Here is a 13170-nt window from a genome sequence, read left to right on the forward strand (position 1 = left end):
GTGTTCCAGGATCAGAGAGTCCCACAGTGCTGTGGAGTTTGGGGGGAGCCAGGGTCCTCGTTTACTGCGGGGGGTGAGGGAGGCCAGGAGCCTGGCACGTTGTGGGGTGGGGGAAGTCTGGTGTTCTGTGGGGGTACAGGAGCTCAGCATGTGGCCCAGCATGCGGGGGGACAGGATCCGGGATGCTGCCGGAGGCACAAGTGGGTAGGAGCTGGGAAGCCCATCATGTGGCTCATTTGGGGGGTGGGAAGGGACAGGAGCAGGCACACGGCTTGTCTAGGCTTGGGGGAGGAGGGCAGAAAGGCCAGTGCATGGCCCAGCTGGGCTGCACGTAGGAGCCAGGAAGCCTGGTGAGGCAGCAGGGCAGGGGTCAGCAGTGGTGGGGCCAGAAATGACACCCCCTTGGTCCAGCAAAATCCCTCATCTGGGATCAGTCAGATCCCGAGGGGGCCGGACCAGAGCGGTCCAACCTGTAACGTGACTGCAAATGCCAAGCATAATTCCCAGGGAGCAAGCGATTCACAGCAAAGCAGAATGCCACAAAGCCGACGTCCCACAGAAATCCTGAGTCCTTTCTTCCTCATGTGGGCAACTGTCCAACCACGGCTCCATGCACAGCCATCAAGGGCAGCCCTAGACTAGCTGCCAGCAACTGGCACCCTAGGCAAACCATGCAATCAGCACCCCCACCTCCAAACCCCTCAATGATATTGCGCCACCATTCGGCACCTCATTTAACCTGGCGCCCTAGGCAACCGCCTAGTTTGCCTATATGGATAATAACAGAGATTGCATTGCCTATCTCCTAGAACTGGAAGGTACCTTGAATGGTGATCAAGTCTAGTCTCCTGCTTTCTCAGCAAGACCAACTACCGTCCCTGATGAATTTTTGCCCCAAATCCTGAAATGGCATCCGCAAGGCTTGAACTCACAACCCTGGGTTTAGCAGGCCAATGCTCAAACCAGTGAGCTATCCTGGCCCCTGACAGCTGTATACCACATGCAGCTCTGAAGGACAGCCAGAGTACCACGGAACAGTTTGCCTGCTGTCAGGCCGGAGAGCAGTTACTTTCTACAGTCTCATACCACTGCTTCCTTAGATGCAAGTCAAACTATCTAAAGTGCTACATAAAAATTTCATGCTGGGGCCTGATCAAAGGCACACAGAGTCCGTCAGGAGCCTCAGAGTTTTAGAGTTCAAAGCCAGGAGGGACTAATAGATCCACTGGTGTAATCTCCTGCCTATCAAAGGCCATTAAATATCACCAGCTACCCCTACAGAGACCAAAGCCTTTAGTTAGACTACAGCATTTCAGTCCTCTAGTGACTCAGCTGTGTTCCGCGGGCAGAGAAGAGGAAATTCCATGCTGAAATCCCCTGCAATGGCTGGGAATAGATTAGGGATAGGTCTAGAAAGCAAACTGTGCCCCATGTTACAGGGGAAAATGGAATCTCTGGCCAAGGAAATTCCTTACTGACCCCAAATCTTGCCATCAGTGCACCTGTGGGCATGAGCAAGTCATGCCAGGCCAGCCTCTAGAACGGTGTTTCTTAAACTTTTTATGACCGAGGAACACCAAACAATATTTTTTTTTATGAGGAACACCAAGGATTTTTTGTTGAGAAAAAAAAAAAAAAGGTCAGGGGGAAAAGGGTCGGAAGAAAGTTATTGAGAAAAAAAAGTCACCTGCCCCTTTAAGGGCAGCCATTTTGAATTTTGTTGTCCTCCGCGGCACACGTCCGACTGCTTTGCGGCACACCAATGTGCCACGGAACACTGTTTAAGAAACACTGCTCTAGAACAACCGTTCTCGGTACCCTCTCCGAGCTCAGGTCCGCCCCATCCGGTGTTCTGTATCCAGCTGTGTCCAGTGATTTCAGGTTTGGGTCATGCTGCTCTGATGTATGGTAGTGTCATGGGGCAGCGCTTTGTTCCCCCTTTCCGGGGGGACAGGACCCGTGTCCTAGGGCTGCCTGGGTCTACAGCCCACCCCACGTGCTCCCCCACAAGTGGTAGTCTGTCCCTACCCTCGAGCTAGACGGCCACACGGCCAGAGACCATAATGCAAATAGGTCACTGGCCCTTTAAAGTAGGGCTGGGGGGAGGGCCCGAGGCCCAGAATCACTATTAAAGTCAACCGTGGGCCCACTGGCTTGAGTCTCTGTGGGCGCCAACTGCTGGCCCTTTAAAGCAGAGCGGAGCGGCTCACTGGCTGACGTCTCTACGAAAGCCAGTCTCCAGGGCCAGGCTGTCTATGGAAGGTCAGGCGTGGGCCTTTTAAGGCAGAGCCTGGTGACCAACCAGCAACTCAATAGCTAGCCCTCCGAAGCAGGGATGAGCGACTTGCTGGCCAGGGTGGACTTGCTATGAAAAGTCCATCATGGGCTCTCTAAGGACGGGGCCGGCAGCCTACTGGTCAGAGTCTCTATAAAAAGTCAATGGCTGGCTCTATAAAGCAGGGTTGAATGGCCAGCTATTGCAAATCACGGGTGGGGCTGCTCCCCAGTAGGGGGACCTAGGCCCACCCTACTCCACTAGGTCCCGGCCCAGGGCTCTGAGTGGCAGGACAGCCCACCACTCCCTTGGTGGGAAATCCACCCGAAATGTGCCGAGCATCTCTGGGCGGGAGAGGCCGCTCTTGCACCCTCCTAGTGCCAGTTCCGGCGGGCAGGCTTCCCACGTGCTCATGGGGTCCCCTAGCTCCGCAGGGGCTGCTTCTCCTTGGTGTTCAGCGCTGGGTATGTCCCAAGAGGAGGTAGAGCCTCCGCTGTCTTCCCGCTGGTTGGGAGCTCTCCTCTGAGGTCCTTCTCCTCCGGCAGTCAGCCCAGACAGCCTCTCCCAGGGCTTTTACACTGGGCTGCAGTCTGAGCATGCCCGGCAGGATTGTGGGGCCAGGGCTTCTTGTGCCAGGGTAACGTGGCTAAACCCTGTGAGTCAGTGCGGGGTGGCTCGCCCTGTCACAGGTCGCTACAGAACAACACACAGAACACGTCCATGTGCATTTGTGGAGGGGAAATACCTGTGAGCGTCCATCTCTAACCCTGCAGCCTCCGCGGTTAAGGCCGGTCTCGCCTCTCTCCTTTGCTCAGCAACCTCACAATGATGCTGAACTAGACAACTTACTTGGCATTGCCCAGGTCCGGCCCAGGGTGGGGGGAAATGCAGGCCTCCTGCTGGTGTTCCCCAGGCCCGGCTCAGGGCAGGGGGATAAGGCTGAGCCGGGGCCTGAGGGGGCAGCCTGGGATTCGGGGGTGAGATTTGGACTAGGGGGGGCTACTTACCTGGGCCAGTGACAGGCAAGATGATGAGCCCCAACCCCTGCTGGTGTGGCTGCTACCAGTGGGCATGTTGCTGTATAGCTGCCCCCTGCGCTCGCTGTCCCCAGTGGTGACTGTGCAGCATTGCATCCCTTCCATCTGTCCCCTCCCTTTCCATGTCATGGAAAACAATTGAATTCCAGGCGCATCCCATTTTCCTGCCACAACCAAACCCTGGCCTTGGTTTAAGTTAGGATAAGAGGAAGCTGCCTACCAAATTTGGTGGTTCTAGGTCTTACTGTTTAGGCATTCTTGAACAGACTCACAAGAAGATAGACACCTCTAACATTAGATAGATAGATAAGATGTGTGGGGATGGATAGATACATAGATAGATAGATAAGATAAGACAGAGGTGTAACATTCATTCGTTATGCAGAGACACCACCAATTTTGTTTCATTCACAACTGAAGGGTGCTGTGTACCCCACAGACAAACGTGCAGTGCAATGAATCATTACTAATAAAGTACTATCTTCTCTTTCTCAATTGGCTTCCCTAGATCCCAAGGACAACGTTAGCTATCATCACTTAGTTCCATGGATTGGTACGTATATTTGTGGCCTCCTTGACCTTCTCGGACAGAAATGATGCCAAGGCCAGTCAAGAACAAGCCATGGAGAGATGGCATTTCCCACTCCTCGGTGTGGTTAGGGCCAGAAGTTTTCTGAAATCATCTTGCATGCATTGTGTCTCAAAAAAAGGCAAAACTAGAAGACACTTTTAGTTTAGATAAATGTGGTTGCGTGCTGGAAGGATGAGTTTACAGGGCTGAAATGAATAGTTTTAAATTGGTGGATACAAAGTAATTTTCTTATAAATATTACTAGCAGGCTACGTCTAGACTGGAATGATTTTCCGCAAATGCTTTTAACAGAAAAGTTTTCCGTTAAAAGCATTTGTGGAAAAGAGCGTCTAGATTGGTATGGATGCTTTTCCACCAAAGCACTTTTTGCGGAAAAGCATCCACGCCAATCTAGACGCGCTTTTCCGCAAAAAAGCCCCGATCGCCATTTTCGCGATCGGTGCTTTTTTGTGCAAAACAGATCTGCGCTGTCTACACTGGCCCTTTTGCACAAAAGCTTTGTGCAAAAGGGACTTTTGCCCCAACAGGAGCAGCATAGTATTTCCGCAAGAAAAAGCACTGATTTCAGACAGTAGGAAGTCAGTGTTCTTGCAGAAATTCAAGTGGCCAGTGTAGACAGCTGGGAAGTTTTTCCACAAAAGCAGCTGATTTTGCGGAAAAACTTGCCAGTCTAGACACAGCCCCCATGTTTAGTTAAAAGAAACAAGAAAGGGACTGCCGGCTCTTATGGGTTCTTTCTCTGTGGCTTCCCCGATTTAATCGCTAGGGCTCTTTGGTCACCATGGTCATGTCCAAGCCAAATAATCACAAGGATCAATAATAAAATGGGCAGACTAGCTAATGGGCAAGCCTAGTGGCTGAAGCAGGAGTCAGGCTTAGTGGTTGAACAGAAGTAGGCAGCCAGGCATCAGAGCCAAGCTGGAATCAACAGCCAGGGTCAGAACTGGGTTATCTGCAGTGAAGCAAGACAGGAGAAGGGGCTGGAATCAAGCCATGAGTAGGAACTATGAAGCCACGGGCTAATACTTTCAGCAGCTGCTGGATTTAAGAGCCAATCTGCTGACTCATCCAAGTAATAGGCAGAGTAGCCAATCAAGCAACCTACTACAGGCCAGCTGTGCTGGTTAGGTTGCCCAGAGACTGGCTTCGCTGCATGCTCTGATTCCTCACCGTAACTTCCATTAGTCTCTTTTGCAAGCCTTTCCGCGGTGAGTTTTTAACAGAGATTATACCCTTGAGGGATCACTCTTCCCTGGGTAAGTACATACCAAAATATATTGTTTTCCATCATTATTGTGAATTTCATGTTAAAACACTTAAGTATCTAATAAGATCTTATGTGCAGCAAAATATTTGTTTAAGCCTACCTAGTTGTTAATTATAGGACAGATAATACATATCTGGGCAAAGTAAGCAATTTGCACTGAATCCCATGAATTCAAAGACAATGTTTAAATTAGTTTCTTAAACTTTAAAGAGCTGTTTTAGAACAGGCCAGCTACAACTATTAAGAATCCTAAATCCAACTGTCTCTGTTTACCAATGTCGCCTTTCCAGGAACCCAGGGTCTAATCTTTTTGGGATTAACAGGAGAAACAGTCATTTAAATTACTAGGTCATTTTAATCTTCCCATGAAATCATTACAAAAGTTTTAAACCTCTTCCCTTCAGGGATGCTGGATCAATTTGTATAGTGCGGCAGGGCGCTGAGAGCCACTGAACCAAAATGTAAAACTTGTGGGTGACAGAAACCACTTCAACCCAGGAGGTGTTCAACTTTCAATGTATCAACGATTTGTATTAGTCCGAATCTGCAAAAGCGGCGAGGAGTCCTGTGGCACCTTATAGACTAACCGAAGTGTTGGAGCATAAGCTTTTGTGGGCAAAGACCCACTTTGTGAGATGCATGCAACAGGAGTTGGAAGTAACCAGTATCTTCTGTAACAACATCTGTGCCACCATGAAATATTCTCCATCTCTGGGCTTAAAGAATGAAGACTTTAGCATGTTTACAGAATAAATCAGTTTCAAGGAGGATAGTTCTAGAATTTCTTGTGTGGGTTTGAACCGAGGTTTCTCTTTGCAACGAAAAGGGGAGGGGCTTTGTAATAGGCCCAACTTATTTTGAATGTATTGCTAAGATAACACAACTTTGCATTCCTTTCAAAGCCCTGGTCCATACTAGGGAGTTAGTTCTAAAACCCCCCCCTTATTTCAAAATAATAAGCAGAACGTCTGTAACCCGTGAGTTACACGTTCACACGATCAAAACCCGATCGGGCTGGTTATATCAAAATCTGTACTCCTGCTTTCCTTGGAGAATAAGCTTATTTCAAAATAGTTATTCTGGGAGTTATAATTTTGAATTTAGTTATATTGGAAGAATTTCCTAGTGTAGACATGCCCATGATCAGTTTTCTTCCTAACAGGGTTTAAATGGTTTTTCTATTTGAGACTTGGCTGTCCTTGGGAGTTAGATGCAGAAACCTTCTGAAATGTTCTTTGATTAGCTCTAATATTTTGTAGCACAATTAGCTAAACATGTTTGTGGTCATATTTTCAAGCACCCTGGTTATAACATTATGATAGTTATATGTTAATATTCAGCAGACAAGTTTGTAACAAATTAAAAATAAGTTAATCATTTTCTTATCATTTTTGCATCAACACTTAAGTCTTGTGCCTTCCGCCCTGCCCCGATATTACTTATGTCATGTATACAAATGAGATTCCATGAACATATCTTGACCCCCCAAGGACTAATGTGGGAGAAGCTCTAAAGATTCAGTTTGAAGAAGCAGCCAAAGGTTTGGTTACTCATCTGAGCTTCTTGGCTCTCGAAATCTGGCTGCAGATTTCATAAGCACGGGCTTATCCTTGAGGTTTAGGCTATTCTTTGCTTCTCGTCCTATCAGGAAATTTGGGACTACAGTAAATGCAGAGAAGCATGAAAATGAACATGTGGTCAAAAGCTAACTTTACTGGAGACTGGTGAAAGTTGAGTTAGTTTCAAGTTCTGGGTGAATGTTCAAATAGGTTCTTATTTCCTCTAAACCTGGTCACCTATCCACTATAAAATCATCTGGATTATGATCCTGAAGAAATGGTGAAATCCGAAGATGAAGACCCTCTCTGCATTCTTATTAGTTGTTTGTTTTTATAGCACTAGAAAATATATTGTCCCAGCAAATAGGAATTGGACTAGATAGGTGTGTCTAGACTGCATCCCTCTGTTGGCAGAGGGATGCAGTGTAGGCAGGGCGACATTGCAAATGTGGCAGGGATTTAAATATCCCGTGCCTAATTTGCATAAAAATGGCCACCATGTTTTGCCAACTCAGCACTTTGTCAGCAAAAAGCAACAGTCTAGAGGGGGATCTGTCGAGAAAGAAAGCCTTTTTTGACAGATCCTGTAAACCTTCTTGCAGGAGGCATAAGGGATGTGTTGAAAAAGACTTTCTTTCTTGACACATCCCCCACTAGACTGCCGCTTTTTGCTGACAAAGTGCTGAGTTGGCAAAATGTGGTGGCCATTTTTATGCAAATTAGGCATGGGATATTTAAATCCCTGCCTCATTTGCAATGTTGACCTGCCTAATCTGCATCCCTCTTCCAACAGAGGGATGCAATCTAGACATACCCGATGTGACCAAACCGTTTCATCTCTGACAAAAGTTCTGGTGGCTAAGGATTTAACGATATGTATCAAAAATAACTGTTTGTGAGCTTTAAAATCTGAAATAACCTGAACCCCATTTCTTGTGTTCCCCCAGGGAAAGGATTATTAGTCTTACATGGGCCCAAGTGGTACCAGCATCGTAAACTGCTGACTCCAGGGTTTCATTACGACGTGCTGAAACCTTATGTGCCATTGATTTCTGATTCTACCAAAGTGATGCTGGTAGGAATGCTCACAGTGATTACCATATTTATTATGTTAGTTTCTCATCCTTGCTGGGTTAAAGGCAGAGGGATAGATCAAGAGTTTCTTTGCTGTACAGGTTGAATCTCTCTAGTCCAGCAGCGTCAGGACTTGACCAGTGCTGAACCAGAGAATTTGCTGGACCATGCGAGGTCAATATTTGTCTAGCAGCATTACCAACATTTCCATTGCATCCTGGGCTCTTAACAGATATTGAGGGGTAAATTAGAGCTAAATAGAACAGAACACAGAGGGTACGTCTAGACTACATGGCTCCGTCAACGGAGCCATGTAGATTTGTTGTTTTGGCAAAGGCAAATGAAGCCGCGATTTAAATGATCGCGGCTTCATTTACATTTACATGGCTGCCGCGCTGAGCCAACAGTTGATCAGCTGTTTGTCCACTCAGCGCGGCAGCCATGTAAATGTAAATGAAGCCGCGATCATTTAAATCGCGGCTTCATTTGCCTTTGCCTATGTGTCTAATCTACATGCCTCTGATGACAGAGGCATGTAATCTAGACACAGCCTGAGAGCCAGGACTGGTGGCTGTAAACAAACTTTATGGTGCCACAAGAAACTTGGACACACTCATGATAAGTGGACACCCAGCTCTCTAAAATCATGCTGGACCACAGATGTGGCCATGCCAAAGAGGGCCAGATTAGAGAGATTCAACCTATGCAGTTATTAGCCTGTACAGTCTATGGTTCCATGGAAATTCTTTTGGTTGTGTAGATTTTTGAATGAAAGAATCAAAATTCTGGTGTGAGGTATAGCAACGTATTGGTCAGAAGATGTACAGACTCTGTAGCAGAGCTTATGTCATTAAAAAACAAAACAAAGAAACAAAGTAAAGGACTAGAACGATGTCTTGATGAAATGAACATTTTGCGGTGATGCCTCTGCTGTCCTTGACAGTTTTCATTTTTCAAACTCAAAACTGAAAAGAAAAAATTGCGACAGTTTACAGCCCAATATTTTTGTGGTTTGAGTTTTGGTTTTCAGGGAAAAGTGGACATTTTCGATGGAAAATGCCCTATTGTTCTGACCTCTGTGAGGGACATATTTTTCAATGAAAAGGTCGGTGAAGAATAGGTTCCTGGATGATCTCTACTCTGGAGTTAATTAGGCTACGTCTACACCACTTGCTTCTTGCTCAAGAAGCCTTTTATGCAAGAGTTTTTGCACAAAAATGTATTGTACAAGAGCACGTCCACACCTCAAACCACATCGCAAAAGCCATGTGCTTTTGCACAGGAGAGCAGCCACACTGCATGGACACTCTTGTGCAAGAAAGCTCTGATGGCCATTCCCGGAATGGCCATCAGAGCACCTGTGCTTTTTCCCATAGGCCGGGGTTTCTTGGTCAACGCTTCTCCCTCTGGAGCGTTCACACTTGCCTTCTTGTGCAAAAGCTGCAGAGCTAAAAGCAGTTATGCCCCAGAAAAGGAGGTTTACTTACGGCGGAAAAAGCCCTCTATTCTGCCATTTAACTGCCCATTTAAGTGTACAAGAACTCATATGATGTATGGACGCTCCACAGGAGTTTTTGTACAAAAACCTTGTAGTGCAGACGTAGCCTTAATGTATGTTGCCTGATCTGAAAACAGATTAACAGTCGGGGCCTCGCTGAAATTGACTTCAGATCCAGTATTTCTTTGCTTTTCAATAGATACCACAATTATTTTAGAACAGTTCTAGAAATTAGGGATTTGGGATTCTGTTTTACCATGATTCAAAACCCACATCTAATCTATAGCAATGCTGACTACTTTAAGTAAGAAGGCACTGTAGTGGTTCTTGGTGGCACTCTCTATAGGCATTTATATGAAAGTCAGCATTAAACAAGGGATCTCATGCATTCCTAAACCCAAGGATTGGGGACATTTTAACCTGGTGATCTGGCCATCTGAGGATTAGAAAATAGCATGGGATGCCAATATGTACAATGCCTAGATTATAATCTCTGCTTTGTATAGTACACAATGCAGCTACGGTTTTATTTCTCAGTGGGCTCTATGCAAGAAAAGAGTGAAAAGATTTGGGCGTGGGACCATCCATCAAATTCTGCAGCTGCACTGCCAGGGAGTCAAAGCAATGACTCATGCAATGCATTGTCCCTGAAAGCACTCTGATTCCACCTGGGGAACACTGCCTTCTAGTGGGAGAATTTTAAAGACAGGCCTGCAGCATGGATGCTCAATGATGAGACTCACTGCTGAGTGAACTGAGCAGGTTCACTGGGAGAAGGTTTATTATTGACGCATTGAGCCCTGGTCGACGCTAGGACTTTATTTTGAAATAATCCCCCTTTGGTCAAATTTATAAACTGCGCATCCACCTGACCAAGCCTGTTATTTTGAATAACAGGCCGCTTAATTTAAAATCTGTACTCCTGCTTTTCATCAGGAGTAACGCTAGTTCCAAAATAGTTATTTCAAAATAACGGTAGCGTGGATGCTCTGTTAGCGCTATTTTGAAATATTTGACATATTTTGAATTAATTACTCCTCAGTGCTTCCTGGGGCTCTAAGGGGATGTCTACACTACACCATTTTGTTAGAAAAACGGCTGTTTTTCCGACAAAACTTGAGGAACGTCCACATTGCAATTGCATTCTTCTGCAAGAAAATCGAAAGAACTGAGGCATTTTTCCAGCATTGGTAATTCTTATTCTACGAGGAAGAAGCCTTTTTGCAAAAGAGCTCTTTTGCAAAAAGGCATGTATGGATGGGGAAGAGGGAGGTCTTTTGGAAGAAGAGGAAAAAGCACAGGTGCCCTGGTGGCCATTCTGTCCACAGCAATCATAGCTCAAATCCAGAATGGATGCTCTCTTTCAAAAAAGCAGATCGCTTTTTCGATGCACTTTTGCAGTGTGGACACTCTCTTTCGGAAGAAGTTTTTCCGGAAGATCTCTTCTGAAAAAAGCTTCTTCTGAAAGAAGCCAGTAGTCTAGACGTAGCCTAACTCGAGGTAGCACATCTACATTAACCTCAGACTCATTTTGAGGCTTCCCCGTAGTGTGGACACGCTATTTTGATTTGTTAAATCAGGAGTTATTAAGTCGAATTTAGTAAGTTCAGAATAGTTTCCTAGTATAGACATGGCCTGAGTTTGAACCACACGGTAGCTATTGTTACAGAAAAATAAACAGCCACATTTTCTCTGTGTGTCAGCCAACATCACAGGGAGGAATGAGTGACTTCCACCGCTGAAAACACAAGTCTGTACATCTTGTATTGAGCTAAAGAGACTCCTGGTGTAGCTAGGAGCTGTAACTGACCTGTTTCCTCTTTGGAATGGGTCTGGAAGGAGAGCACATTGATGAGTAGGATACTTTAACATGAAACTGACCAGCATTGGAGTAGAAGAAACCTTAATGAGGCTGGACTGAACATGCCAGTCAGCAGCCATAATAATCCAGAGCAAGTTTACAGGCAGGAGTGTACTGGCAATCAAAATAGGCCCGGGAAATGGGCTGAGAACGGCCCTGCCCATGACGTCTCCCCTGCGTGTCCCTCAAGCCCCACCCTCTGCGTCATGTCTGGCACGCGGAGCCGCTCGGAGCGAGGCGCAACGGTGTGCAGACACTACGGCCCACCGGATGATGGCCCACTGGGAAATTCCCGGTATCCCGCCGGGCCAGTCCGTCCTTGCTTACAGGGGTTAAGAGCTGGACAGGCATTTATAATACAGAGCAATTTTACAAAACCCATAATTTACAAATACAATAGAGGCAGATATTCTTATGTCTGCCACTAGATGGCGCTCTTTCTCCAATAGCAAAATGCAGGACAATGTAGCACTTTAAAGACTAACAAGATGGTTTATTAGATGATGAGCTTTCGTGGGCCAGACCCACTTCCTCAGATCAAATAGTGGAAGAAAATAGTCACAACCATATATACCAAAGGATACAATTAAAAAAAAATGAACACATATGAAAAGGACAAATCACATTTCAGAACAGGAGCGGGATGCAGGGGGGGAGGAGGAAGGAAGGTAAGTGTCTGTGAATTGACGATATTAGAGGTGGGGAGAGTGGGATGTTTGTGAGTTAATGGTATTAGAGGTGATAATTGGGAAAGCTATCTTGATAATGTGTAAGATAGTTCAAGTGTTTGTTCAATCCTCTTTGGAGAGTGTCGAATTTTAACATGAATGACAGTTCAGAGGATTCCCTTTCAAGTGCAGATGTAAAAGGTCTTTGTAGCAGAATGCAGGTGGTTAAGTCATCGAGAGAGTGTCCTTTCTGGTTAAAATGGCAAGAAACTGTTTTTTCTTTGTGATCTTGTCTGATATCTGTTTTGTGGGCATTAATCCTTAATTTTTCTCCAATAGGTTTGGCAGAGCTTATTTATTCATTTCTATAAGTTGGACCTCCAATATTGATTCTTTTAAAGCAGTTTTTTTAAATTTCTGATTTAAGATAGTTGTACAAATTATGGGTTAGGAATAAATCTCATCAATTTACATTTTCACAGTTGCAGGAAATTATGCAGGAGCTGGAGTGGGGGGAGTCCGACAATTTTTTAATGACAGACATTAAGATTCCAAAAGGTAAAGCTTTAACCACTTAAGCCCAATTTACCAACATCACATTGCCAAATCAACTAGCCTTAAATCAAACTCTTAAGTGTTCAGGCAGTATTTTTCTTACATTGCCTATTGATTTATTTATGGAAATATTTTTTTCATCTGTTTGAGGATGCATGTGAAACTGACATTTACACATCTAATTGTTCCAAACTGAAATTGGTATGGTAATCCCTCCCCCCAAACACTGATTTACATACAATTCTTAACCAGGAAGCAAGTTGCATCCTACAAATGAATGCATCCACTAGGACTACGTTTAGACTGCAAGCCTCTTTCGAAAGAGACTTTTTATGAAAGCTACTTTCGAAAAAGCCTCTTTCGAAAAAGAGCATCTAGACTACAACCAGTACTTTCAAAAAAGCAAGCGGCTTTTTCGAAAGAGAGCACCCAGGCAGTCTGGATGCTCTCTTTCGAAAAAGCACAGCTTGTATTACATAGAGCCTTTTTTCAAAAGAGCACTTTCGAAAAAAGGCGTTATACCTCGTAAAGCAAGGTTTTCTGTGGTCGAAAAAACTGTCACGTTCTTTCGGTTTACTTTCGAAAGAATGCGGCAGCAGTCTAGACGCAGGGGAAGTTTTTTCGAAAAAAGGCTACTTTTTTGGAAAAAACCCTATAGTCTAGACATACTCTTGCAGCCTAAGGCTACATCTACACTGCAGTGCTATTTCAGGATACTGGAGGTACCCTGAAATAGCTATCCCACGTCTTAACAACAAGCCTGTTACTTCAAAATATAACGGGC

General features: G+C 45.4%; 1 protein-coding gene across 2 annotated transcripts in view; it reads left to right on the forward strand.

Moving 5' to 3' along the window:
* LOC102452942 (cytochrome P450 4B1-like) overlaps nucleotides 1-13170 on the forward strand; it is a 39963-nt gene that overhangs the window by 7989 nt on the left and 18804 nt on the right. For both annotated transcript variants that reach the window (XM_075935922.1, XM_006111448.4), the window contains exons 3-4: nucleotides 3821-3865; nucleotides 7678-7805. In XM_075935922.1, the coding sequence (XP_075792037.1) occupies nucleotides 3821-3865; nucleotides 7678-7805 (173 nt within the window). The remainder of the gene's footprint in view (nucleotides 1-3820; nucleotides 3866-7677; nucleotides 7806-13170) is intronic.

This window comes from Pelodiscus sinensis, chromosome 9 (genome assembly GCF_049634645.1).
Source record: "Pelodiscus sinensis isolate JC-2024 chromosome 9, ASM4963464v1, whole genome shotgun sequence".
NCBI lineage: Eukaryota > Metazoa > Chordata > Testudines > Trionychidae > Pelodiscus > Pelodiscus sinensis.